A 26,225-nucleotide genomic window follows, 5' to 3' on the forward strand; every position below is an offset into this window, starting at 1 on the left:
ATATGCTGGACTGGCACACATTGGAGCTTCCCATTTGCAGGTGCTGAATGGCACTTAACTATATTAAAAGAGTATTAAAACTGAATTCCTTTTACAGTAATTTCACTTGATCAGTTTATACAAGTGCTACCCAAATGTTATTCAATCATCAATAGGTAAGACTTACCCATATGCTGAACTTCATAATGAGAGTAACAAATATTAAGAGCTGCTAAATATTTCCTAGTGTTCTCAGTTGTTGTCTAATAGGAACCTTCCCTTTCCCCTTCACAAAAGACATACAATATATTCCATATGGAAAATATGGAAAAGTAAGTTATATTCAATGTTGCTATTGTATTCCAAGAAACAAATCAGTAATGTTGTCATGCCTTTAAATAAATTACATTAAACACTAGGGAAGTTTTAAATCATGTTTTAATATTAAAAACTAGAACAGTTCATGTGAACAATCCCCCCCCCCCCCGTAATGTGCACCATATCTGAGCCTTCCCAGTTCAACTTGTGTTACTGAGACAAGCATACCACCCACTTTTTATAAATGTATAGAGTTGTTTTTTTAAAAAAAATGAATCTAACCTCAGGATGTTGAAACTTTTATAATAAAAATATCAATCCACAGTTATATCAAGCTTCCTACTCTACCTTTTTTGTTGCATTCCGTATTTTTATCATTTTGTTGTATTTACAAAATGGTAATTGGCTTGGGAATCTTCTGTTCAGATTTCCTTTCTAAGCTGTGCTGAGATGTGCAAGTTCCCTGCTCAAGGATTGCACAGGCAGTATGAATGGAAGTTATAAAGTCACTGTTTTCATTGTCACTATCAGTTATTTATGATATGTGAAACTTACTCATAGTGGAGGGCACCTTCCATCTCTATGTAACAAATGGGCAGGAATCTTGGACTGGAGACCCTTGTGAGTTCTCCTCAGGGTTAATGCTAGCAAGTTAGCAGCCTTAAGAGAGGGGTAAGAGACACTGTGGCCCTCCAGATGTTGTTGGACTACAGCTTTCACCTTCCCTGATTCTTGGTAATGCTAGCTGGAGCTAATGGGGTTGGGAGTCAGTAACATCTGGAAGGCCACAGGTTGCCCATCCATGCCTAAAGAGATGCCCCCATATTAGGAGCCTATTGAGCTGCAAATAGGTGTGTGTTGTTGTTAACCCACAATTACACTAATTATACTCTGTCAGTGTTAATACATGTTTTGGGATGCCCACTGCAACGATGCAATGAACACAGGATGTCAGGGACTCAGTTAATAGATGCTGGAAGGGAAGTGATTTCAGGGATGAGAAATGGGTGAGATGAAGTCTCCAGTGATTATTCTTCATCCTCTTCAGTAAAACTATTCATGGAAATGTGTTCTTGCTTCCCATTATGGTACAGGGTGGAGCTCATCAGGCTCCTACTTCATTGAGGAACTTCCTGAGTATATGTCTGGGTCCTGGGCCATGACACCCAAAAATTCTCTACCTGAAAATGGCAAGATAGAATTATTTAGGAGTGTCTAATGTAAGAGAAGATGCAATTTTACACCACCTCTAATCTATTGTTTCTGTGTCAAGTTTTCCAAAATAGGCGATTCACATTTCTGTTACTTCATCAAGGACCAGCTGACATGTGCTTGGCTCTCCAAAGTCACAAAGCACACATACTTAAGCAAAAGTACCGGTATTTGCCTTTCAACCTACTCACAACCTGATCTTTAATTTATTATAAGGAAATGCTCTCCAGTGACTTCAAACAGAACTTGTTTGCAAGTAGACATGATCATACGGTTGCAATTAACCACAACTTATATACACAAGTCCTTGACACTGTGGAGTGTTTTTCAAAGCAGATGTACCTAGAATTGAAGTGCTAGTTACTGTTACAGCAAAAAGTGTGGGTGAGTGGGTGTATTCATGAAAATCTGCCAAGTTACTGTGGCTTATTTCTAGAGCACTTAAATGTTTGGTCCCTAATAAGAGACTTTCAAAGTGCAGTTATCATGTACTTTGAAAAAACTTGGCAAAGCAATTCAAGGTCAGGGGGAGAGTCTGTGGCAGAGGAACCACCACTTCCTAAGTCCTGGCAGGCTTGCACAGGTGAATACATAAAGTGAAGAGGAGCATTATCTCCTCATATTTCTTGTGGCGGAAAAGTTTTTCCTAATTTCCCTCCCACTGACTGTATAGAAGGAGGGATTAACTATGACACCTCCAGGGCTGGCATAGGTTTGCAGTTATTTTGGGGTGATATTGGAGAAATAGGTGAATACATCATCATCATCATCATCATCATCATCATTATTATTGCACCCACCTATCTGGCTGGGTTACCCCAGCCACTCTGGAAAACTTCCAACACATAAAACCTTATAAAACATGAATCCATGCCTGGCACACACCCAGCACACTCCTTTACATTGCCTACTGCCTCTGGCTCGTGGGCCAAACTTGGCCTGCCAGAAGGTCCAGTTTGGCCCACCAGGCCCTTTTGCCCAAGTCACTGGTTGTGCCAGCTGATGGGCAGGACAGGAGTCTATCCTGCATAGGGTGTGCTGCCCTTGTCTCTGTAAAGAACAGGATTGTGCAGCCTAGGCAGCAGGTGATGCCTAGCTCATCAGCTGATGAATGGAGATTAAATCACTTTCCCTTCTTCTTTAAGTGGGAGATGTGGAACTACTGCTGCCCAACCACTTAACAGTGAAGCAAAGTAAAGTGCCATTTGAACACTGTGGAACTCTCACTGTAGTAAGGAACATTTCCAGCAGTGAACCTCTTCATCTCTAACCATGGAGAGGGCATTCCATAGTATCTTAGCTGCCCTTCTAGGGAGTTTAGAATTGCTCCCTTATTCATTGTCAGGCAGCCCTATGATACTAGTCTTACAAAGTCTCCATTTGTTGGGGAAACCAATGTCCAAGAGTAAATCCATAGTCCAGTTACAGCTAACTTCTTCTGCATCCAAAATCTTAACACTATTCATTTAGCGGCCTTGGTTGTCAAGGGTTTCAGCTGTCTGGGGTTTTGGTTTGTTTTGCTTTTTGTATAGAGTTACGACTATTTTTTGCATATGCAATCATTACAGTTCTGTGAAAAGCAGCTCCTTTTTGTTTTGAAACAGACACAGACTGGGATGAATAACTGATATCATCATATAATAAACACCTTAAACAATAAAAAGCAGAACCTGATCCCAGTTACATGTGCAATTCTTTTAAACATTGGTAGTAGAAGCAAACTTACAGTGTGTTTCAGGGCCATTCTGATAAATAACACTAATATTCCAATAAAATAGAACCAAACTCTTAAACCTTTAGACTTTACAATTAATGTTCAGTATGGTAATTACTTTTTATTTAAAACAACTATTTGCAAGTCCAATATTTTGCCTGATCCTGACTTTTAAGAAATTTATTCATTTAGGAAATGTGGCTGTCATTCTCCAAAATACAGATTGAAATGGTTCTAATGTTAACGATGCAGTTTGTTTTCTAGTTTGTTTTCTTCCTTGAGCTTCATCAACACCTGAAATATATGAATATTAAAATAACTTTTTCATTGTTTGTCATTATGTTCATTTGACTGCTATACTAAAATAATTTGCTTTACAAGCCCAGTCATAAAATTTGTTAAATGATATGTTTGCAAATTATTTACACAGCAATTAAAACAACAATTTCAAAACACAAGGTACATGGCTTCAAAATGGCAGTAGTATTATACCTAAATATAATGACAATTAATAAACAAACAAACAGATGATTTTTTTACAACCAGTAAGTGGTATCAGCACATACCTATCTTTCCATATTGTTTTCAAAATGTTGTAGATTAAACTCAGCTTTTTGCTATTGCTTCTTTCACTTTTATAGTCAACTATAACTGCAGCAATTCACAACAACACCAACGTTTCACCCTCATCCAGCAATTTGCTCTGAGTACTCCGAAATTGGGAGAGCTTCACATTTCAAAGAAGAAAGCCAATTTGCATGCACATTCACTGATCATTTCATATGAAACATCTCCTTCAATTGATCTGACTGTGGACATCACACACACACACACACACACACACACTGCTCCTGCTTTTCATATGCATCTGAGCAACTAAAGAGTTTGAACGGGAAGTTTGTGCTCTTTGACATTGAGCTATGCCCATCATAGATTATGAATATGTATATGTTTGTGTCTTACTGACAATTGCAAGCTAAAGTCACCAGGTTTGAAGAGAAGGGCTACGTGTCAATTTTAGAAATCTGACTTGTTTTCCCCTTGGGTCTGCACCATTGTTTACAGTTATTTCCTTTTACTATACTTCCACTTAGATTTAATTTGCACTTTCCTTTCTTTTCTTAAATTGTAATGCAGGAATAACTGTCCAAAGGAAAGCCTAACATACTGATCTGCAGTCCCAGGGGGAAATGAAGCCATTTTCCTGTTTGAAATTAAAGATGAAGTAATCCACATTTACTTGAGAGGTGTTATTATTTTCCTCATTTGAGATCTACTACTATGATAATATGATGTTCCATGTAAATTTTCATGTGCTGGCATGCCTATAAGTTAGTAGTATAATAAAATGCTCAGCTCTCATAACTAGGGTGTTTTAAGGTGAATTGCATTCATATGCCATCTATTTGCAGAAAGAATATGGGGTTTGGCAAAGCTACATGCTGAGCAACATAATAAGATATTTGTACAACGTACAAGTTACTGATGATTATTGTATTTTATTTTTCTATGATTTCCTAAGAGGCATTATCAGGTCTTACAGATGGAGTAAGACTATTTATTAAGATATTTATTAGCAAATAAAAGTACAGTACTGGTGGTTATTTCTGAGTTGAATTTTTTTCCCATTTCACCTAAATCTTGCAGAATATGATATGTACATGCTAATAAAAGTCCATAAAGGGCCATAAAGAAACCAGCTACGTATTGTATCAAATCTCGCCTGCATTAGAGCCAATAAGAACCAAAATACCTCAAGCAGCAGCATTTTAGGACCAGGTGCCAAACCAAGTTCCCAGATAACAGTGTCTCATGTGTCTCTTTATGTGATAGCTGGATAAATGTTCCTCTTAAAAAGCACAGCTAGAGGCCTTTCTCCCCTGTGGTTTATGAGCCTGTCTGTCTTGCATCAAAGCAGGTGAGAGGATATGAACAGTGAGGTCATTAGCTCTGGCTGGTATTGCTCTTGCAGGGGAACAAGCAGGCTCTAGCATGCAGTAGGTCAGATTTTTTCTTCAACTTTTATCATGTGAAATAGAGGTGATGACCTCCATTTTTCTCTAGCTTGTTTTAAGACAGTGGTACCCAAACTTCCCCCTCCCCACCATGGACTACTTGAAAATTGCTGAGGGTCTTAGCAGATTACTTAATGATTTTCCTGCCTGTTGCGGCAATTGTAATTCCATATCATTCAAATTGTAATGCAGTAAGAACAGAAGAAATAAAATAAACTATAAAAATACAATTAAAAATCAATATGAACATTTGATGCCATGGATGTGTATTAAATCCACAGACATGCTGTGGACCACTTGAATGAAGCTTATGGACCACTGATGGTTGACGAACCACAGTTCTGGAACCCCTGTTTTACAAAAAGGGACAAGACTATAAATGTAGTAGTTTGGTTTATTAAATTTGTATATCATTACCCACTAAAGAGAAAAAAGAGAGAGAGTCCCAAAATGATTTAGTAGAGACGGAGGCTGCAGTCCTAAGCATTCTTATTAGGAATACATTACAGTTAACTTAGAAGGGCTTCCTTCTAAGTCAATCTGTTTAAGACCACACTGCTGGTTCCAGATGTAACTCAGTAATTCATGTATTGGCTATTTATAATTGTGCTGTCACAGCATCTGTCAAAAAAACAGCTGAAGAGAAACTAGTTTCAGAGACAGAACCCTAATGGGCTCTGTTTGCATTATATTTCTGAGCTCAGGAGATCATATTTTTTAAGAATGTAGGCCTAATCTGGAATTTTGGGTGAAAAAGGAAGCTCCCTACACTTTAATTCAGACTTGTACATGAAGATAATTCTGATAGTCTGCCTGGCATTTCCTAATGTATTTACGTTCCCTAATATATTTGCAGTGCTTTATAGGTTACCTATAACCTGAGCAAATTTGTCCATATTAGGCTTTGCACTTCCACTAAAACTTTTACAACAGTACTCTTTTATACTACCCATATGAATGTAAAAACTGAGTCTGATGAGTCAACACACCGTGGTGCTTAGTTGTTTTTTTACATGGAGGGCAAAAGCCCCTTAGTTCTTGTGGAGAACCTCAGGTCTGAGAACTGAATATGGCCCTCCATGCCCTCCTATCTTTTCCTCAGGAGGTCTCTTCCCAGGCAACACCTCTCAATTGTCCTGCTCTATGGTCCACCTTGAGTGCTTTTGCCTGGATGAAATAATGTCCTCTGGCAGATCCAGTGAATGATCTTGGGCCAGTCAAACCCTTTTGGCCTAGCCTGTCTGATGGGCTTCTTATGAGGCTTGGAAACTATGTATGGCCCTTTGAATTTTGTGTAGAGGCAGTGGAGTCTAAATATAATACACAAATAAATCAGAACATAAGCTTTGTTAGACCAGAGCCCATTTCATCAGATGCATTGTCCTTAGTAGGCCATGGCAGTTTATGCCATAATAAGAAGCAGGTTATATAATACAGCTGTCTTTCTGGAAGTTGTGTCAGTAAGATTTTATCACGTCAACGAAGAGGATCCTGCCTGTTTTATTTAAAATGTTGCATTGGTTCCTTCCAACACTCCAGCCCCGCACATGGAGCATTTTGATAGAAACCGGAAGTGTCATGCGGCAGTAGGGTTTAAAAAAAAAATGCTGTACCTCTTTGTTGTCATAGACCTAGGGGTTGCGATGCTCATAGAGATAAGAAAGTATAGAGTATCTCACCAATTTTTGAAGACAGAACCCCTGAAATATCTGTAAAAATTGTTTTTTGTCTTCCTGCGGCTGAAGTAAGAGCCGCTTAAATTCAGAAATTCAACATAGCTGTGCTTTGGCAGGAACATCTCTTCTTCCCTACTCAATATAAAGTGGCAGCCAAGACATCACACGAACTATGATCAAAATTAGACAAAACATGAGCCAGACCTGTATTTGCTGCTGCTCAGTTACAGCACTTCTTCAGCATTGCTCTCTATAGGTAACTCACACTTCCCTCCAGGCAGAAAGGGGGAAACAGACGATTCCAGAAACTGAACATTGGGCAGATTGTGTGAGGCTATATGGACGATTTCCTCCCTCCTTCCCTCCCCCCCCCGCCCATCCAGCCAATAGAATCCACTGACGTCACGGAAGGCTGCCGAGAGTATCAGAATAATGAGCATTGTGGAGCCCCGCCGTGGAGGGCGCGGCTCGTGCGTCGATTCGGTCTCCTAGGCAACGACGCAGGCGTCGGAAGAGAGTGCGCGCGGGAGGGGCTTGCTGTTCCAAGGCCTGGCCGGCGGCGGAGGCTGCGTTTCCCTTCGTGAGTAGCGCCGGCGGCGGTTGGGCGTTTTGTTTCTCCCTCAGAGGGCAAACAGGGGACGAGGGGAGCATGCGCGGGCGGAGGCTTCGACGGCTTGTCCCTCAGGGGTCAGCCTGAACCGGGGGCGGGGGGTTGGTGGGTGCGCCGTTCTCTTGTCAGGCGTCGAGCAGTTAGGAACTCTAGTATTATTAATGGCTTTTATCCTAGCATTTCTTCCGACAAACTAGGGGCAGTTTCGTTCCCCTTCTTCCCTTTCATCCTTACAACAACCCTGCGAGGTTGGCGAGTGCTGGGTAAAGTTCACCTCATGAGCTTCATTGGCGAGGAGGATTGGGGGGGTTGTGTGTGTGTTTTATATATATAATTATTATTAAATTTTCTGTTTTACAATTTAGAATACTCGTTTAAACATCCTTAAAATATCAGTGACTTCCCTTCATCTCTTTCCATGTTTCATTTTACATATCATAAAACCCTTCATATTTTACATAAACTAAACCATTCAGTATTCCATTATGACATCGATCAAAACTTATTTACACTGTTGAATTTATCTTAATGCTTCCAACGTTTTCAAGTGTACACAATCCCCCCCATATATTCAATAAACATTTTCCAATCTTCTCTAAACATATGTTCTTCTTGTTCTCTTATTCTATATGTTAAGTCTGCAAGCTGTGCATATTCCATCAGGTTAAGTTGCCATTCTTCTTTAGTTGGGACCTCACTTGTTTTTCCAATGTGTGTGTGTGTGTGTGTGTGTGTGTGGGCCAGACCTCTACAAAAAGTGAACACAGGCTGCAACAACCTCTTCCCACCGTACATATTCTTTGATTCTGTCACTTGGGCTGAGTCAGGAAGTATCTTAGCAAGTCAGGATGGAGGAACTCCACAGGGAAAGCCGCCTTTGTAAGTGCCCTGCCTCACCTCTGCCTCCTTGGTGGTTCTGCTTCCCTCACCTGAGTAGCTTCTGAGGGATGGAGGGGAGACACACAAACACACACACATGTGTATATCCTCTTGCATGTGAAATGGTGTTATGTACTGAGTTGAATAGGATCGAAACTGCAGCAGTCTGATTGGTCCTAGAACAATAGGATCCAAATCACAGCAGTCTGATTGGTCCTAGAACAATAGGATTCAGAATGCATCAGTCTGATTGGTCCTAGAACAATGCAGCAGTCTGATTGGTTGGCAGGAACCACCCAATCATGCTCCAGATATAAGTGAATCCACAACCTGATTGGCTTACAGTAGAATTCCAGAATTAGCCAATCATGTGCAGCCCATTGTGTAAATAATGTATATAAGCAGATACTTTGAGGGGACATTCATTCATTCCTCCTCACCACTATGAGCTGAATAAAGAGCATGAAATCACTTTGCGACTCTGAGTATATTTCACTGGCGACGAAGGTGGGATCCCGCTGAGCTGACTGCCACACACCGCACCGCAGCACCGCCACCTGCCGCACCGCTGCCTCGCACCGTGTATCTAGGCTTCAGCTCCGGGACACAAGGAACTCAGAATGGCAACCAACAGCAGCTTCTCGCCGTTCAACCCAGCATCTGGAGACTGGGAAGCGTACGCCTCTCGTTTCACCTTCCTCCTAGAAGCCAAAGGGGTCACCGATGAAGAAGACGCCAAGAAGAGGGCAATATTCTTCAGCGTCTGCGGAGAGGAGACGTTTGAAATCGCCCGGGCTCTCCTTGCGCCTGAAGACGTCGCTACAGTTCCATACAAAACAATAATGGAGCAGCTGAAGGGGCACTTTTCGCCACAGCCCTCAGTGGTGGCTCGTCGAAATGCCTTCTACGCAAAGCGGCAAGCCCCTGGGGAAACCATAACTGGGTTTGTGACCTCTCTCCGCCAAGCCGCCCGGTTCTGCAACTTCTCAGAGCTGGAGAACATGCTTCGTGACCGCCTCGTCGGTGGCCTGAGGGATGAGAAGCTGCAACGACGCCTCTACGCTAAGAAGAACCTAACGTTCCAGGTCGCTCTGGAGGAGGCCCTGGCAACGGAAGCTGCTGAGAAGTCGACGCAAGAGGCACGGCCGAGCCAGCCGTCCCAACCGAGGGTCCACCACGAAGACCTCACCGACGACTCAGGATCCAACAGGGAGGAGGTGCACCGAGTACAGCAGCGCACTCAAGCAGCCCACATACCACAGCTGCCTTGACGAGAAGGAGGGAACTGCGCAAGCTGTGGAGAAAGTCACGAGAGGAGGACCTGCCGTTTCCGCAACGCAGAGTGCAGGCAGTGCAGAAAATCGGGACACATCGCCCGGGTGTGTCGGGCTCGGCCCACCCGACGCCAGGCATCAGATGACCAATCCAAGAGCCCCAGGTCCCGGGGCCCAACGCACCAAGGCAACTCAACGGCGCTCACGGACTTCCAGGTATACCAGTTGCCCCACCCCAACGTAGAGAAAATTTATGTAGAGGTACAGATAGAGGGGGCCCCATGCCGCATGGAGCTTGACACGGGTTCAAATCTATCCATAATCTCGGCAAGGACCTTAAGGAAACTGTGTCCTACTGGGGGTCCCAAACTCAGGCCGGCCCCATTCACCCTCCGGGACTTCCAGAAACGTAAGGTCCCCACAATGGGGGTGGGGACCTTCAGGGTGCAATACCGAGGGCGGACGCGGCAACTGGACTTGCTTGTGGTCAAGGGCCCCTACATTAGCTTACTGGGATTGGCATGGTTTGGACCACTGGGGCTAGCCGTCACCGGGGTGAACAACACGAGCTTACAAGTGGACGTGGACGCCATATGCAAGGAATTTCCGGGGGTTTTTGATGGGAAATTGGGACAGTATACGGGCCCCCCCATTGCTCTACAGCTTGACCCCGCAGTACGACCAGTCAGGCTCAAGGCCCGCCGGGTCCCGTTCGCCCTGAAACCCCGTATAGACGAGGAATTGGACCGGCTCGTGGAGCAAGGAGTGCTGGAGCCGGTGCCTAATGCCCCCTGGGAAACCCCAATCGTCACACCCGTCAAGCCTAATGGTTCGGTCCGCATCTGCGCAGACTACAAATGTACCATAAACAAGGCCCTCACGGCCCATGCATACCCAGTGCCAGTGGTCAGCCATGTCCTTGCCACCCTGGCTGGGTCGAAAATTTTTGGCAAGCTGGACTTGGCCCAAGCATATCAACAGCTACCAGTAGATGAGGCCACAGCAGAGGCACAGACGATTGTGACGCACAGAGGAGCGTTCAGGGTAAAGCGGCTGCAATTCGGCGTCAGCGTGGCACCAGGCATATTCCAGAACCTAATGGACTCTCTCCTTAAAGGAATTCCTGGCGTCACCCCCTTCTTCGATGATGTGTTGATTGCCGGGCCCACACCAGAGGAGTCTGAGGACCGCCTCCGCACCGTTCTGCACCGTTTCCAGACGGCGGGTCTCAAGGTGAAGCGGGAAAAATGTCTACTAGGAGTGCCTCAGGTGGACTTTCTGGGATTTATGGTGGACGCAGAAGGGGTCCACCCGACTGGGGACAAGGTACGGGCCATTTGTGATGCCCCAGCGCCCAAGAACAAGACTGAACTTCAGGCCTTCTTGGGACTATTGAACTTTTACCATTCCTTCCTTCCCCACAAAGCGGCGGTAGCAGAGCCCCTACACAGACTTCTGGACAAGCGGGCCCCTTGGGTGTGGGGCCAGCGCCAGGAGGCTGCATTCCAGGCAGTCAAGGACTTGCTTGTCTCAAACTCGGTCTTGGCACACTTTGACGAGAGGCTGCCGGTGGTGCTAGCATGCGACGCCTCACCCTATGGCATTGGCGCTGTCCTGGGACACCAACTCCCGGATGGAAGAGAGGTACCAGTAGCATACTTTTCCCAGACACTCAGCGCAACCGAACGGAACTACTCACAAATAGACAAGGAGGGGCTGGCAATTGTGAAGGGAGTAAAAAAATTCCATGATTTCTTGTACGGGCGGCCCTTCACCGTGGTGACTGACCACAAGCCGTTGCTTGGCTTATTTGCCCCCGAAAAGCAGACCCCCCAAGTGCTGTCTCCTCGCGTCCTCAGGTGGTCAATTTTCCTTGCCAGCTACCAGTATGCACTGATTCACCGACCTGGGAAGGCGATGGGCCATGCGGACGCCCTCAGCAGGCTACCACTACCGGAAACAGGCCCCGACCCAGCACCTGCACAAGAGGTTATGAGCCTGGAGCTGCTTCCCGACCGCCCCATTCAGGCACAAGAAGTTGCACACCATTCCAAGAAAGACAGGGTCATCTCCCGGGTCCTGGACTGGGTGTGGAGGGGATGGCCCAGCAACAGCCCTGGGCCAGAATTCGCTGGCTACACAACCCGCAAACATGAACTGTCGGCCCACAAGGGGTGCCTGTTATGGGGAAGCAGGGTCGTTGTTCCCCAGCCCCTCCGCAAAAGGGTCCTCACAGCCCTACACGAGACACACCCAGGGGTAGTAAGAATGAAGGCCCTGGCCAGGAGTTATGTGTGGTGGCCGGGGATCGACGGAGAGATAGAGGCCTGGGTCAAACACTGCCAGGCCTGCCAAGAATCCCGCCCAGATCCCCCAAGGGCCCCAGTCCAGTCCTGGGAGTCCGCCCGAGCACCATGGTCACGCCTGCATGTGGACTTCGCTGGCCCCTTTCAGGGGAAAACATTCTTCATAGTGGTGGACTCCTACACCAAATGGCTGGAAGTCGCACTGGTACCGTCCACTTCTACATCCGCAGCCATCCGGATACTACGCAGGCTGTTTGCAACCCACGGGCTCCCTGACACTCTCGTCTCAGACAACGGGACTGCATTCACGTCAGGAGAATTCCAAACCTTCACAGCGCAGAACGCCATCCGCCACATCCGTTCGGCGCCATTCCACCCTGCCACCAATGGCCAAGCAGAACGCATGGTGCGGACCACCAAGGACACCCTTCGCCGCATGACGCAAGGGGATTGGGAGTACCGCCTTGCCACATTCCTCCTAGCACAGCACAGCACCCCCAGCTCAACGACTGGCCGGAGCCCCGCTGAACTACTAATGGGTCGGCGCCTTGCAATCAGATTGGACCGCCTTCACCCCGATAGAGCTCAGGATGAGGTAGTGGTGGGGGAAGGCAGGAACCCCCGGACCTTCGAGGCCCAGGACCCAGTGTACGCAAAGAATTTTGGGGCAGGCCCAACATGGGTACCCGCCACAGTCACCAGGGTCACTGGCCCCGTGTCATACGAGGTGCTAACGGATGGGGGGCAATGCTGGCGCCGCCACTGCGACCAGATACGGCGACGATTCCCAGGAGAAAACCAGGAGGAGGAAAGGTCAGAGGAGTCCCAAGGGAACAGAGCGGCAGTGAGGCCCATAGAGCAGGAGGGGCCAGCAGGAGAGGCAGAATCAGTAAATACAGAGAGGACCCGCGAGGCCGAAAGGACACCGGAACCAGAACCACGACTGAGCGAGCCGGTTGCGCCAGACCAAACCGGCCCATCACAGCCAGCATCCTTGGAACACGAGCCAGAACCTGAACCAGAACCTGACCAGGGAACACCACAGGCCGCAACGCACACGTAGGCCGCCGGCGTACCTCGAGGACTATGAATGTGACCTCCCGGGCAGGACTGGAACTTAGAGGGGAGGGGTGTTATGTACTGAGTTGAATAGGATCGAAACTGCAGCAGTCTGATTGGTCCTAGAACAATAGGATCCAAATCACAGCAGTCTGATTGGTCCTAGAACAATAGGATTCAGAATGCATCAGTCTGATTGGTCCTAGAACAATGCAGCAGTCTGATTGGTTGGCAGGAACCACCCAATCATGCTCCAGATATAAGTGAATCCACAACCTGATTGGCTTACAGTAGAATTCCAGAATTAGCCAATCATGTGCAGCCCATTGTGTAAATAATGTATATAAGCAGATACTTTGAGGGGACATTCATTCATTCCTCCTCACCACTATGAGCTGAATAAAGAGCATGAAATCACTTTGCGACTCTGAGTATATTTCAAATGGCTTGTGGGCAGGACGTCCTGTTCACGTCTCCTTGGAAGAAGCTACCACCAAGTTGACTGGATGTTCACCAAGTTTGTGCAGTATTGCATGCAAAGGGAGCAGCCCCCATCCCTTCTTACAAATGGGTTAAGCCCCAATGAATTCAGTGGGCCTTGCTTTTTTCTTTCTTTCTTTTAAATACTAGGAATAGTGGAGAAATTCAGTTCGCATATAAAGAAAGGCAAACCAGTCCAAATTTCACTTTCCCAAAAAAAATACAAGAACTAAAACTCCGTTATCCTTCAAAATGTGAAAGGGGGGAGGATTTAAAATGTAAAACAGAGAGAATTTGCAATGTCGATTGCATTAGATATCATTGTAAATGAATTCACTAACCTGGTTGCACAAAATAATCTATCTGTGATAATGCAGGTATCCATTGAACTAAAGAGTGATGCTTTAGACAGAGTGATAAGCAGCCAGGCTGCTTTGGCAAGAGACTCTTGCCAAATAATCAGCTTATCTTCTACTTGCTTAAATTAACCAACCTGCTGACACAGATTGAAAACATTTTCTCTTGGGAGTTTGTATCTACATATGTATTAAGCATCTGAAGACTTTTGCCTTCATGTCCATCTACAATAATTTCAGCTGTTTTAAGTAGACATATTATTTGCAAACACAGGTGTTGACTGTGCCATTATATCAAAATTATGGGATTATTTGACAAGCTAGCAGGCTGGCTTGGTCTGAAGAAGAAAGAAGTTCATGTTCTGTGCCTTGGGTTGGACAATAGTGGAAAGACAACAATTATTAACAAGCTAAAACCATCTAATGTAAGTAGTCCTTTTTAGTATGTTACCAGCTCGTTTGCCAGATCTTGTAGTAAAGATAATGCTCATATTTGGATACATGTATAGAAAGATTTCATTTGTACCATATTGAAATACTAATGTTTAAGATGGCATTCATCTTTATATACTGTTTTCTATTTTGGAAGTAGATCACATTATTTATATTTTTTGATACGATGTATAATTCTAAACTGCTTGTACAAATGAGAATTTTCTTAGGTATTCCTATTGCGTGATTTTCAGGACCCTATCAATGTTTATTCAGAAGAAATTCCACTATTCAAGGGGGCTTTACTCTCCAGGAAGTGTGTTCAGAATTGTAATTTTATCCATCTAATGAAGAAGAAAGCAGAGCAGACCTCAGAAAAATGAATTAAATAAAAATATTAAACATTACTATCCCAGGCCTTTTCTCAGGGGATATATTTCAGAAATAGCAGAGATTAAAAGTGAATTTATTAAAATCTAATATGAGGCATCCATTGTATAGTTGGAAATACATGATTTATGCTGCCCATGTTTGGGTTTTCACAATGGCCTGTAAACAAATTTAAGTTGAATCAACTAGTGCTTAGGAAATGAATACTGTTTATACATACACACCCTTTTGCACACATGCAGATATGTATATGTTTCTTAAATGCTATTACACCTTTCTTTAAATAGCTTTTCCTTAAATAGTATCTGTGATACCTTGGCTCTAAATACAGGGCAAGAATGAATATATCATTAAGGTCTTTTCAATTATGCTTTGTCATGATTTCAGCAAAAGCTTATTGTGTTAAACAACTATAACCAAAACATTAGCATACTGGTTTGTTACTTTCAACTAGTACAGAAAAGGTCACACTTATTTTGTTAAGCCATATTAGATTGAAAACATTAAGTACTTAGTCACTAGACGTGCTAGCACCTAAATGCTAAGCCAAACCATGACTAAGTATGAACAAGCAAGCATGCATCTCTCTGGAGCAAAAGTTGTGGCCTCTTTGCTCCTCCCTGGTTTTGCTCTGCCATGCTTCCTGCAGCTAAACTCTCTTTTGGCTTAGTATTATGTTCAAAACTTCACTTGTGGCTTGTCTCATTCCAAACAAATTGCAAACTGTAGCCAAGGTTTAGGGGAAACAAACCAGGAGACTGGGTTTGGATGTAACATTAAATCAAACCATGGCTCAGCTCCAGATAGCAGAGAGGGAGCAAAGTGGCTATGATTTTCTCTCTGAGTAACCTGCATGCTTGCTCGTTCACACTTAGCCATGGTTTAAAACCACAGAGCCTAGGACTTGCTAATCAGAAGGTTGGCGGTTCGAATCCCTGCAACAGGGTGAGCTCCCGTTGCTCGGTCCCTGCTCCTGCCAACCTAGCAGTTTGAAAGCATGTGAAAGTGCAAGTAGATAAATAGGTACCGCTGCAGCGGGAAGGTGAATGGCGTTTCCGTGCGCTGCTTTGGTTCGCCAGAAGCGGCTTAGTCATCCTGGCCACATGACCCGGAAGCTGTACACCGGCTCCCTCTGCCAATAAAGCGAGATGAGCCCCGCAACCCCAGAGTCGGTCACGACTGGACCTAATGGTCAGGGGTCCCTTTACCTTTATGTGCAAACTGTACAAAGGTTATGGGCTGAGCTCTGCATGCATTGCAGCATTTTCAGGTCCCCTTCTCAAAGCAGTTGCCATCCCTGTGCCACTCCACAAAACTGTACAATTTGGGAATTGCAATATGTTGCTGAATGAAGAGCCATGTTTTATGGAGAGAGGAGAGACCAAGAAAACCCTGGTCGTGGTTTATTTTAATGAGTCTTCTCTTACGTATCACTAAGTTTTGATCCAACAAAATGTACCTGCTGTCTTACTGCTACACCATCCAATAAGAGAGCAGGTGGCACTGTAGTCTAAACCACTGAGCCTCTTGGGCTTGCAGATCAGAAGGGCAGCTGTTCGATTCCGCACAACAGGGTGAGCTCCCATTGCTTTATCCCAGCTTCTGCCAACCTAGCAGTTTGAAAGCATATCAGTTCAAGTAGATAAATAGGTTACCACGGCAGCAGGAAGGTAAATGGCAGTTTAGTCATTCTGGCCACATGACCCGGAAAGCTGTATGTAGACAAACACTGACTTCCTCGGTCTGAAGTGAGATGAGCGCCATACCCCATAGTCGCCTTTGACTGGACTTAACCGTCCAGGGATCATTTACCTTTTACACCATCCAATGTTTCTTAAAAGCTTGTGTATTCCTGCAGTAGCTATAGGTTCTCTATACTGTTCTCTGCTGCCAACACAAATATCATACTGCATTAAATAACTGATTTAAATAAGCTAAATATCCACAGTACTGCTACTTAGCATGTATATAGCATTTTAGTATATTCTGAGCTCTTCACATACGTAGCCAGCATTAGTTTAGTATGATGAGAATGAGCCATAGTGAACCACGAGGGGAAAATATATGATGCCACATGACATTTTAAACTATTATTTATTTGGCTCGAGAGAATATATTACTGATTTTTAGTATTAAAATTGAACATGAATTTTTAAAGACGATTTTGTTTTCTTTTAAAGGCTCAAACTCAAGATATTGTTCCCACGATAGGATTCAGTGTAGAAAAATTTAAAACATCTAGGTAAGACCCTTTTATTTCATTATGTTTATATTCTATATAATTATGTATTAGACATTATGTATTGATTTGGCATGGAGATGTAATGCTATGTGTAGTCTTTGTGACAAGCCTGTGGGGAAGGGATCACAAATTGCTAAGACAGATTTCTTGTAGAAAAGGTATCACATATTTAAGTGGTACTGTTGAAATTTTATGCCTTTCATATTAATGATTTTAAGTGTTGGAGAGTCTCTTTAACTAGACTTAAAAGAAAACATTGTCCAGGAGCCAAGCAGCTCCCAGGTTGAAGCTGGCCCAGCAGAATTGTTGACTTTTCCGTTTGAACAACGTGCCCCATGCCATAATAAAATTGCTTCTGAAAGTTGCCTCAACTTCAAGAGTGCCTTGCATTATAGCAAGGGTGGGATACCTCTGGGCCCCATGCCTAATTAGTCCTGGTATCAGCATGTTTACTTAGTGGTAAGTCTCACTGAGTTCACTCAAACAATTTACTTAGTCAGAAAATAAACAGTTACACTAGTGGGAGCCAGCATGATTAGCCTTCCTAGTGCAATGAAGCTATAGCCCACCAATCAGCTCTGGGAGGTTGGGAGAACCCCCAGAATAGAGTGTAGGGGGTAGAGAGAGTGATCTCCTTAGTGCTATTTTGAATTCAACCGTTGGCTTAAGAATCAATAGTTACTTTTTCGTTTTTTACGTATCCAGTTTTGATATTTAATTGAATATGATGTGTTGGCATACAAGTTAATATGAAGTTTTCTGTTACCAAAAGCATATCAATAAGCGGTTCAATAACGAGTCAGAAGTGAGCGCTACTATGTTCAGTAGACTGGGTAATAATTGTACATAGTCATAAAAGCATTTCAGTTTTAATTTTATATATTTTTTGTTTATAGTTTGTCATTCACTGTGTTTGATATGTCGGGTCAAGGTAGATACAGAAATCTTTGGGAACACTACTACAAGTAAGTTCTTTTTTATTGTGAGACTGAAATTTGCAGTATTTGTACATATGTAGAAACTACAAGTCTCTCATCATTTCTGTATGAAATTTATGAAGGTGACTGGGAGTAATTTCAAAATATGATAATGATACTTCTGTTGTGATTTAAGACAATATTCATATGCTTGCAAAATAAAAAAATGAATACTTATGCATAATTAATTTTAAGTTAACTAGTGTTTACAGCAGCCTCATACCTTCCAGATTTTTTTACTACAATTTCTACCAGCTCCAGCCAGCACAAGCATAATGGGAATTGGAGTTCAAAACATCTGCAGGGCACTAGGTTCCATGTTGAAGTACTCTTGCAGCTCACTTGATATGAAAAGTTGGTCCGCCTTGCTTTAGAAGTACTATGTTTATAAATCTAAGCAAAGATTCATCTCTGTTTTGAAAATAGCTTGAGTTCCACCATATGGAACATAATGTTTTTTCTAAGAATCTAGAAGGAATATGCTGCTACCAGTTAGTACAGTAACACACAAAATATTGAAGTAAGGTTTCTGTTAATTCATTTTGTTACTCAACATTTTAGGAAGCATCTAATTTGCTTCTTTGCTTTCTATGACACACAGAGATTGCCAGGCCATTATTTTTGTCATTGATAGCAATGACACACTAAGAATGGTTGTGGCCAAAGAAGAACTTGACACTCTCATGAATCATCCAGGTGAGAAGATCCTTTATCATTCACTCAGTTCTATTTCTACTATATGTCTTTGACATGAAAAACTATTTTCTTGGTAACTTTGTATTTGCATATAAAACCTCCTTGTTTTTCTGCCCAGTAGTTAACTAGAATAAAGATTTCAGTATATTTTCTGTTAATAGGAGTATCACAAGTATAATTCAAGATAAAATTAATTTAATATAAGAATGCCAGAACAATTTTCAGAAATAAGAGATTAATTGAACTTGCATAAATTTTAGGCTCTGAATTTGTCCCCTAAACTTAATGTGTTTGTGGGCAATTCAGTAAAAGATTTTACTACATTGGTTTCCGACAATTTGCACCAACAAGGCAAATACCTTCAGGTTGGGCCTGAGACACATCCCTGCAGCTCTCTTCACACATAAGAAGGGACTGCAAATATGCATCTCTGGCACCATCCTGAGCTTGCGTGACTCCTCAGCTAATCCCCTTATGTCTGTTTGGACACCACCTTTGTTGGAAGCCGCCCAGAGTGGCTGGGGAAATCCAGCCAGATGGGCGGGGTACAAATAAATTATTATTATTATTATTATTTTATTTAAGGGAAAGCCTACATCCATCCATCCATTCATTCTGGAATCCCAGTCATGCATGGTTCCAAAAATTCATGGAAAAGCTTTGCACGTAGAAATCTACACATGCAAAGTTTTTCCTCCTGAGAAGTCATGCAAACTTCGTGAGGAGGCGAAGTATAGCTTATGCTATACTTACTGTGAGAGAAAACAGTAGCTTTCTTTTTTAGAGGAGAAATTGATTCATGTATAGAAATATAATGAATGTAATGTTCCCTTTGTATATGAATTTGAAAAATATTTATAGAGGGAAAACTACTGTTGGGCTGCATAACTTGTGTAGATATCAGCAGTGTGTTATTGAGCCTCCCATAAATGTTTTTCACAAATCATAAATTGTTATGTTACATGGGATGGGGTCCATTGTAGTTGCTGAAATAATTCACTTTGATGTAACTGAACATTGAAATTGGGCGGGGGAATAATCTAACAACTGTATAATTCAGAAGTAGCGACAGATCTCTATTTTCAAAGCTTAGATTAAAAACTACGCTGGAGATAGGATTTGGCTTTTATATTAAAAATAGATGCCTTCAGCAACAGCTGTAAGTAACAGAATACTGCCATATATATGGTTGTATTTCTATTCCATAATATAGTTATTTTACATCTGTGGAAGTAACTTCTCTGATGTTAGTAGACTTAATAAAAACCATGAAGTAAGATTGATGTTGATGAAATTGTTACTGATTGTATAGAATATTTATGATATATTGTACCCTGTACTGTATATCGACTGCAAAGCTATAAACTAGATTTTAGGTTTTTTTCTTGTCAAATAATTTTCCTGATTCTGTATTATTGATTGGAATATCTTCACTAATTTGTCTTCAAGTGCAACTTTAACCATGATCAGCTCCCAGCCCCAGAATCTTTTTTCAGAACAAGAATCAAATCCTTGCCTGTGTGAAGTAATACTACTATTACTACACTAAGTCTCTTCTTATGTGCCTTTTCCTCTCTAATGAGCAGTTGCAGCTACACACATGCTGAGAGCTCAGTAAAACTGACTAGCAGGGCAGATGACATGGCTCCCAGACAGGCTCAGCATCTCTTTGTTTTTAAAAATCATTCCCTGCTTTTAGTACTTGCTAGATATAATCCACAACAAGCTTATTTTGGTCAGTTCATATATCTTGTTACATTCTTGCTGCATGTGCCACAATCTCATAGGAGATTTTGAAACCCTGTATCATATCTACAGCTTCTGTGGTTAAGTTTGAAAGAAGAGCTTCTTAATGAAACACTTACTTAAAAACAGTAAGGATATGACAGTGCATAGGGACTTAGCTTAATTATAAACTTGGCAGCCTTAGACATACATCTTTGGGGATGGGTACTTTCGGAACTGTACTGAAACATGCACCAGAGATGCCATGGCCCAGTGTCTCTATCTTAGTAGGATAAAACCTTCAAAAGATGGCATTAACAGGTGAGCAGTGTAAGCATATTGTCGCCTTGTAAAAATTTGTTTATATAAAATATGAATGGATTAACAAAACATTGTGTTACTCCTAGATCTTAAACACCGACGAATACCAATTTTGTTCTTTGCAAACAAGATGGACCTCAGGTTTGCTGTGTCATCAGTAAAAGTATCTCAGTTATTGGCTTTGGAGAACATCAAAGACAAGCCATGGCATATCTGGTAAAACTGGCTTACTTTCATTTTGTACTAAAATTAGTTTTAAGTTACTAATGCTTATACTGAGTGAATAAAACTCTGTGATAACCAGTATACAAATACTGATTCCAAAAGCAAGCTGTAATCAGTGTCATGTTACACAATTGTTAATGCTGTGGCAATGGCTTTACATGCTGTCCTGACTCATTTGGAGAAGCAAGGGAACTATGCGAGACTGTTATTTGTAGACTTTAGTTCTGCATTTAATACTATTCTTCCGCATAGATTGGTGCCCAAATTATTAGACCTGGGACTTCCACTATGTTTGTGCAGGTGGATATTAGATTTTCTATCAAACTGTTCCCAAAGGGTCAGGTTGGGTTCCCACGTCTCTGCGGATCTCATCACGAATATGGGGACGCCGCAGGGGTGCGTGTTGAGCCCACTTTTATATACGCTCTATACAGCTGACTGTGCCCCCAAATACCCCAGTAATAAGATCATTAAGTTTGCAGATGATACAACGGTGGTTGGTTTAATCACAGCTGGAGAGGGGGAGGCAGCCTATAGGAAGGAAGTTGAGCAGTTGGGGGAGTGGTGCAGGAAAAACAACTTACTCCTTAACTTAAAGAAAACAAAAGAGATCATTGTGGACTTTAGGAAATGTAAATTGAATATTCAGCCACTTATTATTGAGGGGAAGTGCGTGGAACAGGTCTCGGTGTTTCGATTTCTGGGAATGGAGTTGAGAGACGACCTAACCTGGGGAGAGAACAGCAAAGACCTGGTGAAGAGAACACAGCAGAGGTTATATTTTTTTAGAATCCTCTGGAAAAACAATCTCTGAAAGGACCTGTTGATGGCATTTTACCATTGCACTGTGGAGAGCGTACTAACTTATGGTCTGTGTGTATGGTTTGGGAGCTGCACGGCCAGGGAAAAAACAATGCTATCCAGGGTTGTAAAGACTGCAGAGAGAATAATTGGGTGCACTCTTCCCACCTTAGATCAAATCTATGCTGCCAGGTGCCATAAGAAAGCGGCAGAGATAGCACAGGATAGTACGCACCCCGGAAATGATCTCTTTCAGCTTCTGCCTTCTGGAAGAAGGTATAGGGTTATAAAGGCCAGCCGCCTGAGAAACAGTTTCTATGCAAATGCAATTCTGGTTCTAAACGCAGCGTAAGGGGTTTCTACAGTATAGTGTATTTTAAAATAGGGTTTTAAAGTTTTTAGGGGGTTTTGAATGTTTTATGTAGTTTTAATGTAGTTTTATGTAGTTTTGCAATTTCATTGTCCTGCATGGGACAATGACAATAAAGATATATCGTATATCGTATAATGGTAATATCTATTTGTAGAAGATTGGTGTTTGAATTTGCAGGGTTGTTTTCTAAGATAAACCAAGAAACTGACAGAATCTTATTAATCTCAGCATCTTGAAATACCTCTGGAAGGCTACCAGTGTTAGCAAATCACAGCTTGCCATTTGCTTGATGTGGAGCAACAGTCGGTGGGATCAAGCTGTGTTTGCCCATCAGTGGAAAAGACCCGCTGAAGCAATGATATTTCTCCTTCCTCACCTCCGCCTGCAGCCCTTATGCACCCCCCCCCAAAAAAAATCCACCTGCTCCAGAAGACTGTGGGCAATGACAAAGGCATAGATTGCTATTATTTGGAAAGTTATCTTTTCACTAACTTGTTGGCGAGTGTGCAACATTTCAAGTTACGTCAGCCTTGTGCAGGATGAGAAACAGAGAAGTTGGTTTTCCCCACTCTGCTTCTGGAGGCTGAAACGTGAGCATGGGGGCTGCTTTAAATTATTTGCAAAACCTCTGTTTGGAGAAGCTAATACTTCCTCTTTAAGTACAGGTAGTTGGTGGCAGCAGCAGTGGGGTGTGGGAGAGAATTCCCCTAGCTCCCCTGCTGCCATCCACTTACCTCTCCACTTGCCTATTTAAAGGAGAAGCACAAGTTACTTCAAACAGTGCTTTTACAAAAGGCTTTATTCCCCTACTCATCAGCTGATGAGTGAAGATTACCGTATTTTTTGCCCTATAGGACGCACTTTTTCCCCTCCAAAAATGAAGGGGAAATCTGTGTGCGTCCTATGGGGCGAATACAGGCTTTTGCTGAAGCTTGGAGAGCGAGAGGGGTCGGTGCGCACCGACCCCTCTTGCTCTCCAGGCTTCAAGAAGCTATCAGCAAGCCTGGGGAGCCTGCGGGAGTTCCCGCGGGGCTCCCCACGCTGCGGATAGCAGCCTGCCACCCGGCGTGCATGGTACCCTGAAGCAGAGCATCCCGCGCGCCGGGCAGACATCCGCAGCGTGGGGAGCCGCCATCCCGCTGTTCCCCGACCTGGTTTTGGGGGGGAAATAAAGGGGAAAATTTTTTCCTTTATTTCCCCCCCCAAAAATTAGGTGCGTCCTATGGGACAGAGCGTCCTATGGGACGAAAAATACGGTAAATCCTGCTGCTTTGGCTGAGCAATCCAATTCACTGGTGGTCACAGGGCATGCAGCCAAAGCAGGATTAAACCCTGTCCTCTTGTCCAGCACCTAATGTCACCAGTGGCATCAGCTGATCATCGGGTGGGTGTGGTTTGGGAAAAGTGGCCTTGTGGGCTAAATTGGACCTCCTAGTGGATGAAGATGCCCAATGGCCCAAAGGTTCCTTACCTCTGTAGTAAAGACTTTAGGGAAGAGGCAGATGAAATAGGAGGCAGAAGCAAGGGAGCCAAAGAGAGGAAGAGATCACGGGCCAAAGGAAAGAGAGAGGGGTCAATATTGGCAGAAATATTTTAAGAAATGGAGTGCTTACAGTTACTTCTCTACTGCTGCTACAGCCCTTGTAGTCTTATTTTCTCATATATTCCCATCGATTTGTGAGGATGTTGCTAATTCACTTAACTTTTTGTATTCTCTTCCGGACACTGCAAACACTGCTTCCACTTTGTTAGGCATTCCTTATAGGGCAGGGAAACTGAACGTGATGGTGTCATGTTAGATTTTGTTTTATTGCATATGGTTGAAAGAAAGAGGAAATTGAAGTTTCCTGCTTGGGCAGCAGCTAAGCATCTCAGCATTTTTCATGTTTGTCTGTGCTATGTACTATCATCATACACGAACAATAAATATACTTCTGTGGCTATGATTTGGTCTTAACTAACTGTAGAAAATGTAATCACTTTTTTCATTAGTTTTTTTGTGCCATTAAAAAAAGTTTGCTCTTTTCTCATTTTAGTGCTAGTGATGCTCTTAAAGGAGAAGGTTTGCAAGAAGGTGTAGACTGGCTTCAAGGTACATTTCATCATGCTTTGCATCACCAGCTTCCCTTTTCCATTCATTTTATAATCTTTTCTGTCATTTCATTTTGCTTTTCCCTCAATCTGTTTTTGCTATCAGATCAGATTACACAGTGAGTATACTCATCAAACTTGGCTGTTTGGATCCCTGTTTGTTACACTTTATATTTTTAGCAAAAATACCTCCCTTTAAAACTTACCATTTAAATTAAGCAAATATATGGGCAGTATTGTTACTCCTAAATTAAGACTAAGAAATAGTGCTTGTGGTCTGAGTACATTGCTATAAGCGTGGAATGTATGATTCTTTTATTTATGTTTACAAGAGAAAGCAAGTAGCATCGTGATGTAGATTACAAAAAGTTAAAGCATATTTAGTAAAATATGGCAGCTTTTATGCTGTGCATACCAGATAATTTTCAAAATGACTAGATGATTTCTAGGTCTAGAGATAATTGCATTTTCAAGTCTCATTCTCGCTGTCTGCTCTCGTTGACTGAATGAGTCTTGAGAAGTTTTATGCAGCATTCAAGCATCACACATTATTATCCTCCACTATCCTTTGGTGTAAGTTATCATAATTAATGTTTAATATCTACCATTGTTTGGGCTTTAATAGTGATACTGTCTCTCTTCATTTATTATAATAATAATAAATTTATTATTTAAATGCCGCCCATCTGACTGGGTTGCCCCATAACACATTATTTAGTAAATAAATTAATTTATATGATCAACATTTATTTTTATTCCAGTGATCACTGTTTTTGAATGGAATATTCTTATAGGGAATTACTGGTTTACATAGAGTGGCAAGCTCTTTTGCATGCTTTTTAGAAGCTTTGCTCTAAGCTTTGGGCTTAGTTGAGTACAGTGTTTTATTTAAAATACACCGCTAGATGTCAGCAGAGACTAAAAGATGAGAGGCAGAGAAGTGCCATTTATTATATTGGCTGTGTGAAGATCCATGTTTACACACTGTAGTGCTGATCCATAAGAACATTTCTATCAAGGAAGCGCAGGTAATACTTTATATTTCAAGGCTCTATAAAATAGTTCAGAAGCTTTAATACTACAGTGGTACCTCGGGTTACAGACACTTCAGGTTACAGACGCTTCAGGTTATAGACTCCACTAACCCAGAAATATTACCTCAGGTTAAGAACTTTGTTCAGGATGAGAACAGAAATCGTGCAGCAGCGGTAGGCCCCATTAGCTAAAGTGGTACTTCAGGTTAAGAACAGTTTCAGGTTAAGAACGGACCTCCAGAACAAATTAAGTTCTTAACCCGAGATACCACTGTACTAGAATTCTGTAGCTAATATAATTAAATAAAAACAGCATTTTAACATCAACTTTATTTGTTTTACCTAGATCAGATCCAGGCAATGAAGACATGAAAAACCAATGAGTTATGAAAATGTCGTAAAGATAATTTGTAGATGTACATGATGACCTCTTGAAGATGAAGACTTTTTATAGGTCTGTTTTCTTCTGTTGGCTTTTATAAAAGCCCAATAAAAATAATAATAAATATTTTTGTAACAAAATGTAATAGCTCAAATGCACATTCATCATACTGAAGGAAAAAATACATGTGGTTTGATAGAATAATAAAATCATTGTATGTAGTCTAAAAATGCTGGTGGATTTTTGAGTTAGGGGCTCAAGAGATCACATTTGACTTCCTGATTGTGCTCACCACAGTGTTTCATTCAAAAATATGCAGTGAGATGGACCTTTACTAGAATGTAAAAGTTTTCTCTTGCTTAGAAAACAGCTATTTAAATTTTACACACCATATTTCAGTAAAAATTTGGTTGAATGTGTTTACTCCGAGCCTGCATGCAATCCTGTATTTTTATAAGCAGTTGTGGATGTTTATGAATACTATGTACTGTTGATATGTACTGGACTATATTGTGTTCTATAAGAAGTGAAACAATATTTTCATAAATAAAATATGTTACTAAATACCTACTGTGCTTTTAAGATAATACGTTGAATATCAGCCAAGAACTAAAATAGTCTGTTACACATATTAAATCATTTTTTTGTTTTATAAAAC

The 26,225-nt window shown here is 42.3% G+C and overlaps 1 protein-coding gene and 1 long non-coding RNA gene across 4 annotated transcripts; one reads left to right on the forward strand and one right to left on the reverse strand.

Moving 5' to 3' along the window:
- Positions 1 to 1,998: 1,998 nt before the first annotated feature.
- Positions 1,999 to 7,247, reverse strand: LOC310676534. The gene is made up of 2 exons (XR_014510591.1): positions 7,119 to 7,247; positions 1,999 to 3,517 (listed from the first exon to the last, which is right to left on the reverse strand). It is a non-coding gene; the product is annotated as an uncharacterized lncRNA (long non-coding RNA).
- Positions 7,248 to 7,370: 123 nt separating this feature from the next.
- Positions 7,371 to 26,224, forward strand: ARL6 (ARF like GTPase 6). 3 transcript variants are annotated; one of them, XM_083438499.1, is made up of 8 exons: positions 7,371 to 7,494; positions 14,153 to 14,303; positions 16,881 to 16,942; positions 17,839 to 17,907; positions 18,521 to 18,615; positions 20,748 to 20,877; positions 24,097 to 24,152; positions 25,532 to 26,224. In XM_083438499.1, the coding sequence occupies exons 2-8, from the start codon at positions 14,181 to 14,183 to the stop codon at positions 25,555 to 25,557; spliced, it is 561 nt and encodes a 186-aa protein (XP_083294625.1). In that variant the 5' UTR covers positions 7,371 to 7,494; positions 14,153 to 14,180; the 3' UTR covers positions 25,558 to 26,224. The 3 variants fall into 3 exon arrangements, with proteins under 3 accessions (XP_083294625.1, XP_083294627.1, XP_083294626.1); XM_083438501.1 differs by lacking the exon at positions 7,371 to 7,494 and adding an exon at positions 7,536 to 7,787; XM_083438500.1 differs by lacking the exon at positions 7,371 to 7,494 and adding an exon at positions 7,537 to 7,772.
- Position 26,225: the final 1 nt, after the last annotated feature.

This window comes from Podarcis tiliguerta (genome assembly GCF_965153285.1).
Source record: "Podarcis tiliguerta genome assembly, chromosome: 4".
Classification (NCBI taxonomy): domain Eukaryota; kingdom Metazoa; phylum Chordata; class Lepidosauria; order Squamata; family Lacertidae; genus Podarcis; species Podarcis tiliguerta.

Bases quoted from the DNA above. Each gene is read 5' to 3' on its own strand.
- ARL6 (XM_083438499.1), top strand. From the start codon at position 14,181: ATGGGATTATTTGACAAGCTAGCAGGCTGGCTTGGTCTGAAGAAGAAA. The intron at 16,943-17,838 runs GTAAGACCCTTT...TTTTGTTTATAG, and splicing joins GAAAAATTTAAAACATCTAG to TTTGTCATTCACTGTGTTTG. The intron at 18,616-20,747 runs GTGAGAAGATCC...TGTTACTCCTAG, and splicing joins CACTCTCATGAATCATCCAG to ATCTTAAACACCGACGAATA.